Genomic DNA, 16,360 nt, shown 5'->3' on the forward strand with positions numbered 1-16,360 from the left:
GTGCTCTGCTCTCTCCCCGTGCTCTGCTCTCTCCCCGTGCTCTGCTCTCCCCCCGTGCTCTGCTCTTTCCCCATGCTCTGCTCTCTCCCCATGCTCTGCTCTCTCCCCATGCTCTGCTCTCTCCTCATGCTCTGCTCTCTCCTCATGCTCTGCTCATTCCCCATGCTCTGCTCTCTCCTCATGCTCTTCCCCGTCCCTTTGGGCCCCGTGCTGCATTTCACAGGATCACAGAATCACAGAATCCCCACAGTGCAGATAGAGGCCATTTCGGCCCATCGAGCCTGCACCGACACATATCCCACCAGATCCCCGTAACCCCTACACCAACACATATCCCACCCTATCCCCGTAACCCCACGTATTTAATCCCCCTAACACTAATGGTCAATTTATCATAGCCAATCAACCTAACCCGCACATCTTTGGACTGTGGGAGGAAACCGGAGCACCCGGAGAAAACCCACGCAAACACGGGGAGAATGTGCAAACTCCACACAGACAGTCACCCGAGACCGGATTCGAACCCGGGTCTCTGGCGCTGTGAGGCAACAGTGCTAACCGTACCTGCAGTTGCCGTTCTGCAATACACATACATGTCAGGCAAAACTTTGAAAACTGGAAGTTCTCGTTCCCTGGCAATATTCACTTCCCAATTTAAATTCCTTTTCTGGAGTTGTGTTTGATGGGATAAATTGGCTAATTGCACTGAAAATGCTCCTGCATTTTATCATTATATTTTCTCTTTCAATAAGCACTTTTACAGTTTTGGCAATTTTTATTTTATTCACAGGTTAATTCGATTTTGTACATCTCGGAATACTCTTTCAAAATAAGTGAAGGGGAAGTTAAAGAATTCCTTCTTCGCAGTGGGTTTCTGGAAAAATGTGTGACCAATGTGGAAGATCAAAAACTATTTCTTGTTGCATACCCTGAAAAGGTATTTATTGTTTTTAGTATATTACTTTTTGAATTAATTAATTCACATGTGTAATTCATGCTTTTGAAAAAAATAGCTCTAGTGGTAAAAGGTACATTTTTCAGGTTTCAGCTGGAAGGAGTAGCTTCCCATCTTTGTGTTTATGTCAGGGAGTCTTCCTCACTGTCAGTGCACATCAAAAATTCGGGTGTTGATTTTCAAACCATTTATATTCCAACCGTTTAAATTAGTTGTCAGAAAATCATGTGCAGCGCATGATCGAATTTCCGACTTGCACTTCTGGAGGCCAAAGTTGGGAAATTGCCCCTGTAGTATATGCATTGTTTTCTAATTAAATTATCTTGCACATTATATAGATTAGTTCATTGTTTAAAAGAGGAAAATTTGGAAGATACACGATCCCTTTAAGAGTCACACATTAATAGCCTTGTATGCATCATGTGCCATCTCCTGTTCTCTGCATTATAACTGCTGTGTCCCATGAGACTTTCCCCTTTCACCTTTAATTTTCCAGTAGGGCCTCAGTATTTGTGAAAAATAAGTTCTGAGTTTTGGTAAAGGTTAACTTGTTTTACTTTAACGGTCTTGTTTCGTCCCCATTTCATAATTTAAAGATAGTATACATAGTGCAAGAGAAGACTGTGAGGCAGACTTCTTTCTTAAGCATGTTCATCTAAAGCATTGCCTCGGAGGTGCGTACTTGGGAAAATCAGGCAGGCTCCATTATTGGTGTGTGATCCTCCCCACTTGATATTTCTCTATGCACTCCACCCAGGTGATGCTTTGCACTCAAGTGCTAAAGAGAAATTCTGCCCCTATTTGTCCCATCAAGGCTGCTGATTCTGCAGGCTAGGTACAATATATCCTTACAATGGACTCTACTCCATACTATTTAATTTCTTAAGGAAAAGTTCTGCATAAATTCTCTCAGACCCCCAGGGTAACTACAGTGCATATTAAGTGAAAAATAAAACAGACATCATGGGCTCAGCTAACACCAGCTTTATTTTATCAAGTGTATCAAGAACTGACTCCAAACTCTACACAAAAGAGACTCTAATCGTGTGCATCCCAGAATTCTGAGGGGAGATAGAGAGGAAATAGCAGAGGCTATGATCCCAATCTTTCAAACATGCTTGGATATGGCAATTGTGGCAGAGGAGTGGAGTGTTGCTAATGTAATGCCTCTGCTCAAAAAGGGAGAAAGGAATAACTATAGTCCAGTCGGAAGAGATTTACTAAAATTTTACTGGGAAGTAGAAGCTTTAGTTATGAGTAAAGACCAGACAAACTGGGGCATTTTTCACTAGAACAGATAAGATTAAGAGGAGATCTTCAGATGTTTAAAATTATAAGCGGTTTTGGCAAGGTAAATACAGGAAAACTATTTCCCCTGGTCAGTAAGTTGGTAACTAGAGAGCATAAATTTAAGAATTCTATGACCTTGCAATCTTCGAGAAGTCAAACTGCTGAGAAATCCAGTGAGATGTGGCAAATTGTAAACCAACAAACTGGTTTATTTTACGTGAAATTTTACGACTGAATGGAATACTATTATTGCAGCAAGGTTTATATATTTCCTATTGCTCTTCTTAACATCAAAAATAATGGAATACACAAACTTTGCCTTTGGTACAAGCCTACTTTCACTTTGCTGTCAGTATTGGTGAACTGACTGGTACTCTCGTAGAAAGAGTATTCTCTGCCTTCCTGACGGTTTGAAACTCAAACTTACTGCAAACTGCCTTCTTCTAGTGCGAGGAAGCCAAAAAAACTTGACCTCTGACACTCCTGCAGCTCACCGAGTTGCCAGTCAAACTATCATCTTAGATCAGAAGCATCCGTGTTTAGCTAAGCCTTCTGCTGTGCTTAGTGAATTAAATCAATCTAACATTACAGCTGCAAATTTCTCTAAGAAGTATTGGAAAAATCTTATTGGGGATAATTTTCAAGTTCTGTGCCTGGGCGGTAACCTCACAGAATGGATTGCCCATCCATTATAGAACCCACCCGATTGGAAATAAAAATCAGGGTGGGTTCTACAATGGGCGAGGGATCTGTTTCACCAGTTTACTGCCCAAGCGATGAAAGTGAATATTACCACCCCCCCTCCCTTATCACAAACTAATCTCGAATACGAAAAACACAGTTTTGTCAACAAGTTCTTGATCTTCAGTTCGGTCCCAGCTGGACGATTGTGTCTAATTCTGGACACCACACTTTAGGACGTGAATGTTTTAGAGAGGGAACAGAAGAGATTTACTAGAATGGTTCCAGGGATGAAGGAATTACAGTTACGTGGATAGACTGGAGAAGCTGGGGTTGTTCTTCTTGGAGCAGAAAAGGCTAAGAGGAGATTTGATAGAGGTGTTTAAAATCATGAAGGGTTTAGATAAAGTAAACAAAGAGAAACTGTTTCCAATGGCTGAAGTGTCGATAACCAGTGGGCACAGATTTAAGGTGATTGGCAAAAGAACCAGAGGCGACACGAGGAAACATTTTTTTATGCAACAAGTTGTTAGGATTTGGAATGCACTGCCTGGTGGAAACAGATTCAATAGTAGCTTTCAAAAGGGAATTGGATAAATACTTGAAGGAGAAAATATTGCAGGGATATGGAGAAAGAGCGGGGAAGTAGGACTAACTGGATTGCTCTTCGAAAGAGCCGGCTGAGACTCGATGGGCTGAATGGCCTCCTTCTGTGCTGTAGTATTCTATGATTCTATGATCTTGTGCCCCAGCTAAGGGACCTAATCCAGCACCTGAGTAGCTTGTGTTCCTGTGATTTAATCGCCTGTGGACCCAAGTTAACTTTGTATTAAACATCAAAATATAAATTAATCCAAAATCACTTCTGGGCCAAATTTGCAAAAATCTCAAAATGTGACAGCGTCCAAAGCTGGACACAATATTCTAACTGTGGCCTAGCAATGACTTGTGTGTAAGCTATCATTATCTTTTTGCTTTTGTACTCTGACCTTATTTATAAAATCAAATCGCATTTGCTTTTTTTTAACAGCTTTATCAACTTGTAGTCCCACTTTTAAAGATTTCTGAACCCCTAACTCTGTGTCCTACACATTTAAAATGTTTTACTATTTACTCTATATTTCCTCTTATTCTTCCTCCCAAAATGTATCACCTCATATTTCTCTGCTCTAAACTCTGTCCGGTTTTGATTCCCCCTCTCCAACCAACCTTTGGCAACATCATGTTTCCCCTTTTACAAAACACACAGGGGGTGAATTTCTGTGAAGGTTCTCCTGCTTGTCTGCCGTAACATTGGTGGAAGAGCCCTGGAAAAAATGGCATTAATAAAGTTATGGTGGATGAGTGAGAGAACCACTGTGCAAATTCACCCCACGCTGTATGGTATCAATAGGGAAATCATTGATTTACATTTGGTGATGATAAGCCACAGGACAACAAACGCAGCTTAATGTCTGAGAAATGTTAAGCTCAATTGTGTTTCCGACAATGGATAACAGATGTAAGCTAAGACTACCTCCCAGCTTCTTACCCATTTCCCTGATTTGCTTCTCAATAGGGAACTATCTTGAACAAAAATCAAAAACTGTAGATGCTGGAAATTTAAAGCATCAGAAACAATCAGCAGGTCGGGCAGCATCTGCACAAACAAGTTAAATGTTTCAAGTGTGCAAACCCTTTGTCAGATTAAAAGCTTTCAGAAAGGAACAGGACAACAGGAAGTGGGAGTGAAAAAAACCCACACACACAGAGGAAAAGAAATAGAATGACCTGTAAATGCTTAAATAGAGAACAGGAGGTGGTTAAATGGCAGAGGTGATATTTGCAAAAGAGGGATAATGAAATAAATAAAAGAAAAAAAGTCCTGTGTGAGTCAGAGGTTGTGTGAATAGCTAAAAGGATGGGGGGTATGCAGGTGAAAGGGAAATATGAAAAACAGACAAGCAGAGTAGGTTCCAGTCTCCCAGGAGCCTGGTAGAAGAAAAAGAAGCAGGTTGACACCAAGGCCGTAAATTTAATTAAGGAGGTAGGATGGGGCTGGGACAGCTGGTTTCCGGGTTCCGGTCCCGCTCCCTGCTGCATCCGCTATGCAGAAGTGATTTCCCTTGATTGGCCTTGGTAAGCCCGGCCAATTAACAGGAAGCGGGTCTGATGAGGTCATTTGATGACACGTCATCAGCCAGTTTCCTTAAAGGGACCACGTCCACATGGAGTTTGACAGTTGTTCTGTCAGTGTTTGACAGTATTGAGGTGCTGCAAACACTGACAATCACTGCACAAAGGTGAACACTTGCACCCAGGCTCTCTAGTGACTCCCTCCATATGCATATGGAGGGAGTCACAGCACGCAGGGAGGTTCTCTTCCCTTCTAAGGGCAGAAGAGACCTCCCAGGACACCAACTTACCTTGCACCTCCACCCAACCTTCTCTATCTACTTTATCACTTCCCCATCTCACTAGCCACCCCTCACACACACCCTTATCCTACTGCAAGCATACCAACTAACAACACACAAGGGTAGGCACTTGAGAGGTTTAGCCAATGTCCATGTGAAGTTTCTGGTAATGTGTTGTCATACAGTGAAATCTATTTTTCCAAAAGCGCCCCTTATTGGACAGATCTGAGCGCAACTTGAGAAGTGTTTTATTGAGTTCCAGTGATTGTCCAGTCATAACTTCCCCCCGCCCCGCTATAGTAATATGAGTGCATGGAATGGCTTGGACATTACATAGAAACATAGAAGATAGGAGCAGGAGTAGGCCATTCGGCCCCTCAAACCTGCTCCGCCATTTAATGAGATCATGGCTGATCATCCAAACTCAGTACACTGTCCCTGCCTTCTCCCCATATCCCTTGATCCCTTTAGCCTTAAGAAATATATCTAACTCCTTCTTGAATATATTTAACGAATTGGCCTCAACGGCCTTCTGTGGTAGAGAATTCTACAGGTTCACCACTCTCTGGATGAAGAAATTCCTCCTCATCTCTGTCCTAAATGGCTTACCCCTTATTCTTAGACTGTGACCCCTGGTTCTGGACTCCCCCGCCATCGGGAACTTCCTTCCTGCATCTAGTCTGTCTAGTCCTGTTAGAATTTTATAAGTTTCAATGAGTTTTCTAAGTTTCACGGTGCTGGTGTGGGATGGTGTCAACTTGGCGCATCATGTGGCAGCCAGGGTTTACAGCATCAATGAAGAAAATCTGGCCATGGTGATGCCATCTCTGGCCTCTCGGGCAGCAATTTTGTCAGGGGCTGATGCCCTGTGTCCAGTGCAGCATCAGGTGATGGCGGAGAAGGTTGGTAATGTTGTTGGTGATGTTGGTGGGCCTGGTGATGTTGTTGTTGGGGCTGATCGTGGAAGGATTCGGAAGACTAAGGTCTGATTGTTTCAATGGCTTCGATGTTGCTGCAATAGATGGCAGCTGCAGGTGAGATGACAGAAGCGATCTGTCAATGGTGAGTGAAGTTCTCCCAACGAGGTAGCACTGGCCATACAGTTGAATCTAAAAACTTGTAAGCTAAAGAAATCTCTATATGTATTAAAAATGCAGTAACCAACATTTTCTATGCTCTGAAACTCACCATCAGCAACATGGCATCCTTGACACCACTTCTGCAGCTGTCAGCTTTTCACAAACATCAGAGCAGACTCAAAACACGACAGGTTGAGCTGGTGTGTTCCCCGAACTGCGGGTAACCTGTGGGGAAGAATGTAAAATTAGGGCCTAGAAATTCAGTGGGCTGCGCCACCCGTTAGCGCCCAAAGAGGGCACTTAGTGGGTTTTATGCCACTGGCCACGCCTCCCGCTAAATTTAGCAGGACACTAATGGCAGTGCTAGCCGTTAGCGCTGCGCCGCTACCGATGACGTCATCGGTGTGCGCAGCGCCCCGCTACCATCCCAATCGCGAAATTTGGTAGCGCCCCCTGCTGTAACGCTGGTCGCAATTTGCGACCGGTTCAGGGGGGCCTACCTGCGGCGGTAGAGGCGCTGAGGTGCGGGGCGGCCATTTTTTTTGCTGGCCGCCTGCCAGCACCTTTCCGCGCTGCCATCCCCGGCCTCCTAAGCCCCCTGCCCCGCGGAGTGCCAGCTGTGTCCCAAGAGCCCGGCACTTCTCCTCTTTTGCCGGCACTCGCGCTCTTCGAGCGCGCTGCAGCAGGCCCCTCCCCTTTAAGAAGGGGAGGAAGGCCTGCAGTACCGCAGCGCACTGTGCCGCAGCGTGTGGCGCTGCGGCACGTTGCGCTGCGAACTTCAGTTGCAGCGCCTGAAGAGGGATGCGAGGCGCCTCGAGTAGCGCCGCACTTCCCTCTGGGGCGTGCAAACTGAATTTGCGGCGGCCGGCCGCGACTTTTTCTGGGGCGCTACTTCCGGCGCCTTGGCGAGGCTGGTAAGTTTCTAGGCCTAGAAGTAAGCCTCAAAAAAGACTTAAATTGGCTCTTAACAAGCCATTTAACCAGCTGAATTGTATCCTACCCGCTGTCAATCTTTGCTATTTTGACAGCGGACCCGCCCCCTCAGCGCTATTAAATTCACGGCCCAAAAGTGCCTCATCCCTCGAAGCTGTCTTTGGGTAGGTTCATACAATGTGGAATAATTCACTTCCCCTCACACGTCTCCAGTACTCTGAAGATTGTGAAGGATTTATTTGATGCTGACAGGTATTGTTGTGTCCGTGTGTTGATAGAGACACTGAAGACAGGAGCTGGTTTCACAGGTGTTTACTAAACAAAGTCTGGAGGGGAACTAACTGATACAACACAATATACAGGCTTATATAGGCCGAGTGGCCATTACCGGCATTACAGTACACATGGGGCTCTTAAAGGCACATACACTACAATTCCTCCCCTTTTAGCCAACCAGCACATAATATTTTAAGTAATCATTAATTACATGTTACAAGAAAAAATAATCTACACATTGCGGCAGTTAATTAATTATAAGTCAGTCTCTCTGGAGGCTTCCTGACTCGGTCCGGATAATGCCTCGGTGATGTAATAGTTTCTGGTGGTGTAGTAGGTTCTTTTGGCAAGGCTGATTCGGCTTGAATGCCAGTGTCGTGTTCATCGGGTTCCAGTATCACTGGATCGGAGGTAGATATGGGTATCTCTACTTCATCATTAGGCGTATAGAGTTGTGGTGTAGGTTGTCCCTTTTCGGATGACTCTATGATTTGGTCAGCATGGCGCCTTATTATGCTTTCTCCGATGTCTACGGTATACATCAGCGGTCCTGGTCATGTGCAGATAGTTCCAGGCTGCCATTTCTCGGTACGGTAGTCCTGGGCCAAAACTTGTTGACCTATCTGGAAGGTTCTAGTTGGCCTTTCATTCATGCCTTGAAATTGCCGGTTCTCCACGTCCCTTCTGATGTTTGGCTTGATCAAATCCAGCCGGCATCTTAGGTTTCTATTGAAGAACATCATGGCGGGAGTTTGGTTTGTAACCATATGTGTTGCATTCCTGTATGCGAACAAGAAGTTATTCACCTTGTGCTGAAGTTTTATGTCTTCATTACCCATGGCCTTTATGGCCTTCTTGAAGGTCTGGACAAACCTTTCAGCCAATCCATTGGTGGCGGGATGGTATGGGGCGGACGTGTAGTGCTTAACCCCATTGTTTTTTAAGAACTTCCTGAATTCTTCGGACACAAATTGCGGTCCATTATCAGAACAGATCTGTTCCAGCAGCCCATTCCTGGCAAATATGGTCCTTAATACTGTGATGGTTTTTTCCGTGGTGGTGGAGGACATCTTTATTACCTCCGGCCACTTGGAGTGTGCATCAACCGCGATTAAGAACATTGAGTCCATAAATGGACCAGCAAAGTCAATGTGCACCCTTTGCCAGGGGGATGAGGGCCACTCCCATGGATGTAGAGGGGCTTGTGGTGGAGCGTTTTGGACCTTCTGGCACCCGAGGCAGCTCTTGGCCATTTCTTCGATGTCTCCATCGATACCTGGCCACCATACAAACGCCCTGGCTAGGTTCTTCATTTTCACTCCACCCAGATGCCCCTCGTGAAGCTCCTTTAGAACTTTATCCTGGAGTTTGGGTGGAATCACCACTCGGGATCCACACATCAAGGTTCCTCGGCACACTGACAGCTGTTCTCTTCTTTGCGAGAATGCTGGTAACAGTGGTTCACCATGTGCTGGCCATCCCTTCACTGTTAAATCGTAGACTCGTGAGAGAGTCGGGTCATTTCTAGTTTCCCTTTCAATGGCAGAATTTGTTACTGGTAGACATTCGACTATGGTAGAGTGGAAAATCTCCACTGGGTCTACGGTAGGTGCTTCTTCTACCGTTGGCAACGGTAGGCGCGATAACCCGTCAGCATTCCCATGCTGTTTTGATCCTTTGTATTCTATGTTGTATTGGTGTGCCCCTAGAAAAAGGGACCACCTCTGTAGCCTTTGCGCTGTCATAATGGGAACACCCTTTTTAGGTTTGAATATGGAGATGAGTGGTTGATGGTCAGTCAACAAGGTAAATTTTTGTCCGTGTAGGTAATGGTTGAATTTCTTCACTCCCCATACCAGGCTGAGTGCTTCCCTGTCGATTTGGGCATAGTTACGCTCAGCTGAGTTCAATGAGCGTGACGCAAAAGCTATCGGCCGTTCCGAGCCATCAGGGAATTTATGCGATAATACTGCTCCTACGCCGTAAGGGGATGCATCGCACGCCAGTCTGATTGGCAGTGATGGGTTGTAATGAGCCAAAACTTCTTTGGACGTGATTAAGTCTTTGCATTTATGGAAGGCACGTTTACAGTCTTCGCTCCATTTCCAAATTACTCCTGTTTGTAGCAGTTCATTAAGAGGGTGTAGAAGAGTTGATAAGTTCGGTAAAAATTTATGATAGTAATTTATTAATCCCAGGAACAACCTTAATTGTGAAACATTTTCAGGTGCTGGGGCTTTTATGACCGCTTCAATTTTTTCAGGTGACTTATGCAACCCTTTCTTATTAATTATGTGGCCACAATATGATATTTGATTCTGGAAAAATTCGCACTTGGGGCAATTTGCTCGTAGGCCCTGTTCTCTCAGCCTAGTGAGCACCTGCTCCAAATTGGCAAGGTGCTCGTTGTCGTTTTCTCCTGTTACAAGGATGTCGTCTAGGTAGCATTGAGTCCCCGGAATCCCTTGGAGGACTTGCTCCATAGCTCTTTGCCAGATAGCTGGAGCGGATGCTACTCCGAAAACCAGTCGATTGTACTGGTATAGGCCTTTGTGTGTATTTATCGTGAGATACTTTTTAGAGGCCTCTTCAACCTCCACCTGTAGATATGCCTGTGCCAAGTCAATTTTGGTGAAACGTTTCCCTCCGGATAGTGAGGCGAAAATATCTTCTATCCTCAGAAGAGGATACTGTACCATGTGAAGGACCGGGTTTACAGTCACCTTGAAGTCTCCACAGATGCGAATTTTTCTCTGTTCTTCAGATTTATCATTATTCAACGTTTTCTTCATGACCAGGACGATGGGTGTTGCCCACTCGCTCCAATCTATTTTGGATAATACGCCTGCCTTTTCCAAATTCTCCAGCTCTGCCTCGACTGCTGGACGAATTGCGTATGGCACCGGCCTTGCCTTAAAAAACTTGGGAATTGCCGCATCTTCCACTTTTATTGAGGCGGTGATGCCTTTCAAGGCTCCTAGTTTCTCTTGAAACACTTCCTTGGCGTTGGCCAAGATGCCTTTTAATCGTTCAGGTATGACGTCATCATCATTTTTTTCCTTACTGGTCACCGTCAGTGCCTGAATGGAGTGCCAGTCTAAACGTATTTTCCTGATCCATTCACGTCCCAACAGCGGTGGACCACCATCTTGTAGAACGTATAAATACAACTTCTGTATTTCCTTGCCGTTGTATACAACAGGCACCCTTATTTTTCCTTTGGGGTATACTTTCTGCCCCGTATATGTTTTCAAGATAATGGATGTGTCTTTTAGAGGTATATGCGGAAATAGCCGCTCGTAATCCCGTCGATTTATGATGGTCAGAGCTGATCCTGTATCTAGCTCCATTTTAACTGGGGACCCTGCTATTGTGAGGGTAACCCAAATGATCTGGTAATCTTCTTTGGCAATTACATTATGTAATTTGAGAGAGCTTAGTCTCTTGTTTCCGGAGTCGCTATCGCTCTTCTGGTCTTCGGAGCTACTGTCTGTCATCATTTGTACCTTTCTGTGCTTTTCCTTATTGATTTTTTTTCTGTTAGTGGATTTTTTGTTTCCAGATCGGCATACACGTGTAATGTGTCCCATCTTTCCGCATTGCCTGCATGCTTTGTCCTTGAACCAGCAGTCCCTCTGGTCATGGGTGGATCTGCCGCAGCGATAACATCTCTCGAAACCCCGTGTCATTTCATGGGTGCCGAAGTCCTGTGGCTTTTGCTGTACTTCTGCAGCTCCTCTTGCACTGAAAGCCTTGTCCAGTGTCAAATCTTTCTCAGAAAGTAGCCTTTTTTGAGTTCCTTCATTTAGGAGACCGCAGACGAATTTGTCTCGTAGAGAATCTGCCAGTCCTGCCCCGAATTGGCAGTGTAGGGTATCAACAATCTCCTTAAAATTCTTGTCCATTGGTTCGGCTGGAGTGATTAAGTTTCGTAACAGCTTATATGTCTTTGCGCCCATTAGATTTAGAAGTACTGAAGATTTTTTTCATCTTCTATTCCATTTGCGGTGCAATATACCGCCACTCTTTCCACATATGTGGTCCAATCCTCTATCTTGTTATCAAAAGGATCAATATTGCCAGACTTAGGCATCCTAGAAAAAAAATGGCGCTTCCCGTGCTTCCCCGCCGCTGCTGCCGATGACAACGCTGTTTCCCGTGGTTTCCGTTCTTTTTATTTATTTATTTACAGTTGGAGACTCGTTCCCGCCGGACTCTCTCTCTAGGTCTGAACGCCGACCTGCTTGCAGCGCCGGCCGTCTCCCGAGTGCTCCCTCCCCGTCTGTTACTGCTTGCCTCCGCTTTCGCTGCTTGGCCTAGCTGCAGAGCCAGCCGCTGGAACCCCAGCCCGACGCCCAAGAAGGATTATTGCAGTACCTGCCACCAGCTTGGCTAGCTGGTGAAACCACAGCTTTTTCTTTTTCTTTTCAACTTTGGACGCCAGAGGAATCGATGTCCTTGAGGTGCTGCCGAATTGCAGGTAAGTCCATTTCCAATTCGTCGCCACTGTTGTGTCTGTGTGTTGATAGGGACACTGAAGACAGGAGTTGGTTTCACAGGTGTTTACTAAACAAAGTCTGGAGGGGAACTAACTGATACAACACAATATACAGGCTTATATAGCCCGAGTGGCCATTACTGGCATTACAGTACACATGGGGCTCTTAAAGGCACATACACTACAGGTATACCGTGTGTATTCTTAGTTGTATGCACCAGAGGCTGTCCACGTTTAATCTGCTGTTTTAACAAACTATAACAGGAATTACCTAGTAAATTATTTCCACCCATTTAATGTATGTACTTATTACTGAATCGAGACCTACCGGTTATTCTTTATAGATTCTAGAAACCAAATACAATTTATGACTTTCTACATGCATCTAACACTCAAACTGTGCAATATCCAGGGGATGAACATAGTCTACGCCAATAGCGTGAAATGGACTCATAGCGAATCGGCAGCAAATTTTACTCTGTGCCCGGTTTACTTTTCCATTGAATTCCATGAATAAGAAAATGGGCGCATTGCAAACAGGCGGTAATTCACTACGTACCCGAATCGTGGACCAATTTCACCCCGCCTATCCCATGGTCCTGCTACACAAACATATATCCAATCTTAAAATGATGAACAATTGGAATTTTTTAAACCATGATTCCCTCTAAGCTAATCAAAGATATTACTTGTCCTCGTACCAATTTGATTAGAATCAGAACAGTATTCGAAAAGACGTTTCAAAATAATGAATGCTTTAATTTTCTTTTTACAGAATTCTTCCTTGCAATTTTCACTTGATGAAGAAAACTCTACTGCTAAAGAATCATTTACTGAGCAACAAAAAAAAAAGCGACAAAAGGACCTTGCTGCATTAGAGCGATTGTTTAAGGTTTTAATTTTGCTGATAATTTTACATCTTGTTAATTGTTGTGATGAAGTTTTGGGCTTGCTAAGAACACAGTATTACTAATGGCATTGTGAAAATACCTGCACTGCACTTAGAAATGGATCTGTACACTCCATCGATGGCTCAGTGAGATTCCCAATTATCTCCATCCTCCTTCCTGGCCACTGTCTGAAGCTGACCCAGACTGTTCGCAACCTTCACATCCTATTTGCCCCTGAGCTGAGCTTCCAACCCCATATCCTCACCATCACCAAGAGTGCCTACATCCACCTCCGTAATATCGCCTGTCTCTACCCCGCCTCAGCTCATCTGCTGCTGAAACCCTCATCCATGCCTTTGTTACCTCCAGACTTGACTATTCCAACACACTCCTGGTCGGCCTCCCATCTTCCACCCTCCGTTATCTTGAGTTTATCCAAAATTCTCACCTTGTGTTCAAATCCCTCCATGGTCTCGCCCCTTCCATCTTTGTAAGCTGTTCCAACCCTACAACCCTCTGAGATCTCAGTGCTCCTCCAATTCTGGCCTCTTGCAATCCCTGATCTTCATCACTCCACCATTGGCGGCTGTGCCTTCATCTGACTAGGTCCTAAGCTCTGCAATTCCGTCCCTAAATCTCTCCACATCTCTCCCTCTCTCTCCTTGAAGTTGCTCCTTAAAATATATCTCTTTGACCAAGATTTTGTTACGTACCCTTACATCTCTTTATGAGACTTGGTGTCAAATTTGTCTGCTAAGCGCTCCTGTGAAACACCATGGGACATTTTTACTGTGTTAAAGGTGCTATATAAATGCAAGTTGTTGTTGTTGTTGTGTAGGTTTGCCACCTGGCTAGCTTTTCACTGGTCCAAACAGATTTTCATAATTGCTTGCAGTTGCTTGTTGACTGTTTTAGCCAGAAATACAGTGCTTGTGTTCTGTAAATAACGTGTGGTAAGCCTTTATAAAATGGCCACGATACCATTAGTCAACAGTGGCAATTTTAAAAACCGGTCAGTTGTCAACACTACTGGTGAAGAGCTGAGCTCTACAGATCAGGAAGGCCCCAGTTTCAACAACATCTGTACTGAGTTAGCTGATCTCAGCTCGGGCTGTGACGCAGGTGCCATAATGAAGGCTTCTGTTAACACAGGCTCCCATACATAGGATCATAGAATGGTATAGCACAGAAGGAGGCCATTCGGCCCATTGTGCCTGTACTAGCCCTCTGAAAGAGCCATCCAGTTAGTTCCATTCCCCTGCCCTTTCCCCATAGCCCTGCAAATTATTCCCTTCAAGTATCTATCCAATTACCTTTTGAAAGTTATTATTGAATCTGTTTCCCACAGCCCTTCAAGAAAAACTTCCGCAGCGACTGGCTAACGCCCCCCCCCCCACTCTAAACCCGCGCGCTGTCCTGGTCCCCCTTTCTCCTGATTGCCGGTCTGATACCCTCCACCAACCCCACGATCTTTGCCAGTTGCCGGGGACCTTTTCCAACGTTACCCGGCTACGACCTTCTGTCACTGTGATTCCTGCCCAGCAGCCTCTCAATCTGGCCGGCTGCTGGGGTGGAAATGGAGTAAATAAATGAAAATCAGGTCCTGCCATTAAAATCGACAGGACCTCTGTGGTCCCGGCATTTCTGGGATTCCCTCCCTGCAAACACGCGCCCCCGCTCCTTTCCCGCCTCCCCATAAATATCAGGGACTAAGCCTTTCTTTATAAAGCCAAGGATCCCGTATGATTTTTTAACAGCCTTCTCAACTTGTCCTGCCACCTTCAAAGATTTGTTTACATACACCCCCAGGTCTCTCTGTTCCTGCACCCCCTTTAAAATTGTACCATTTAGTTTATATTGCCTCTCCTCACTTGTCCAACTAATATAACAGCAGTCATTGAATGATGATCAGGGTTGGGGAGATGTAAATGGATTAACTGTTCACAGTTGTACAGCGGAGGCAATGTGGACAATACCCCTGCCTTTGGTGTTGAAAATTTGGAGGTCTTGCTACAGGAGGTGTACCACAGAATGGTGGCTATATGTGGGGCTAAAGGCTGTCTGGTATCTTATTTAAAATTTGTAATATGCGTTCTTAGTGGGTGAGGTTCGCCACTGGAAGTGTGAAGTCAGAAAATTTACCCTTTGATTGCTACGAAAGATCACATTCAGTCTCAAATATCCATATATGCATTAGGGCAAGACTATAAACTCATATTTTCATAATTTTCATTTGTAACCATGTACATTTATCATCTTAAAATCATGTCTTGTATCAAATAATTTTATTTCTCTTTCTTTCCCTCCCCAGCAAAAAAAATTATCTGATGAATTTGAAAAGAATGTGAGCACACCAACTTTATACCCAGTTTTCCATGCATCTGTTCTCATGAAGAATGTAAGTTTTCTTTGTTGCCCACTTTGCAAAACTTTGGCCTGAATTTTAATGGGGAGCTAGGTTGGGAGTGGGGAGGCTCCAAAGTGGTCTGGAAATCCAGGAGAACCGGGATTGATCATTGGAGGTCCAGAGAGGGCGGGGGGGGGGGGGGTGGTGATCATCAGAGGGCTGGGAGCTGCTGATGATCAGGGCCAGGAACAGCACCGGGGGGCAGGAGCAGCATGGGGGTGGGGGGGTGGGGGGAAGGCCTCGTTGTGGGGAGGGGGGGTGTTGGAGGCCTGGGGGAGGGATTGGAGGCATCGTGGGGGGATGGGTTAGGCAGGGAAATTGGATCCAGGAGGTAAGTGCAAAGGCATTTACCTCCTGGATCCAGCAGTCCTCGCCTTACTTTAGCTGGCGTGTTTCACGAGGCCTGGAAAACCCGATCAGCTAAAGTTAAATTCAAAATGTAGGCTAAATCAGAGGCTGCCTGCCTCATATTTAAATGGATGACCCGTCTCCTGGGAGCGGGTTGGCTGCCTGTCCCCAGTTCCACCTCCGTTAAAACCAGAAGTGGGTGGGTTGGAGGCGGGTTCTGTTTGGGATTCAAACTTTTAACACTTTGGGGGAGAAATTTGGTTGGTAGCGCCAGCGATTAGCGCCTAAAGAGCCCGAGATTTGGGGCGTTACCCAATTTTCGGGCGGGCGCAGTGAACCCAGTGCTTCCTGCCATATTGAGTAGCCTTTTAGCGCCGGCGCTAACTCTTTGCGCCCGCGAGCGGGCGCAGGCAGATCATGACGTCATTTCAGTGTGCAACGCCTTTTTGGCACCCCGGACCGGAAATTCAGTGGCGCCCCCCTCCGTTCCGCCTGGCGCTATTAGTGACAGTTGGATGGAACATTACCAGGTCCTTCTCGGACTCGGGGGGCGCTCTTTAAAGGGGACAGCACTAGTATAAAAGCAGCAGCCATTTGGGCTGGCCAT

General features: G+C 45.4%; 1 protein-coding gene across 1 annotated transcript in view; it reads left to right on the plus strand.

Annotated features, from left to right (window-relative positions):
- Nucleotides 1–593: 593 nt before the first annotated feature.
- The window catches only part of LOC147112444 (uncharacterized), a 154,214-nt gene continuing 138,447 nt past the window's right edge, over nt 594–16,360 (plus strand). The window contains exons 1-4 of the mRNA XM_085998178.1: nt 594–600; nt 753–937; nt 12,884–13,000; nt 15,310–15,396. Of these exons, the coding sequence (XP_085854304.1) occupies nt 594–600; nt 753–937; nt 12,884–13,000; nt 15,310–15,396 (396 nt within the window). The remainder of the gene's footprint in view (nt 601–752; nt 938–12,883; nt 13,001–15,309; nt 15,397–16,360) is intronic.

The sequence above is a fragment of the Somniosus microcephalus genome, chromosome 9 (genome assembly GCF_052327205.1).
Source record: "Somniosus microcephalus isolate GS21.2 chromosome 9, FLI_Smic_1.0, whole genome shotgun sequence".
Taxonomy (NCBI): Eukaryota; Metazoa; Chordata; class Chondrichthyes; order Squaliformes; family Somniosidae; genus Somniosus; species Somniosus microcephalus.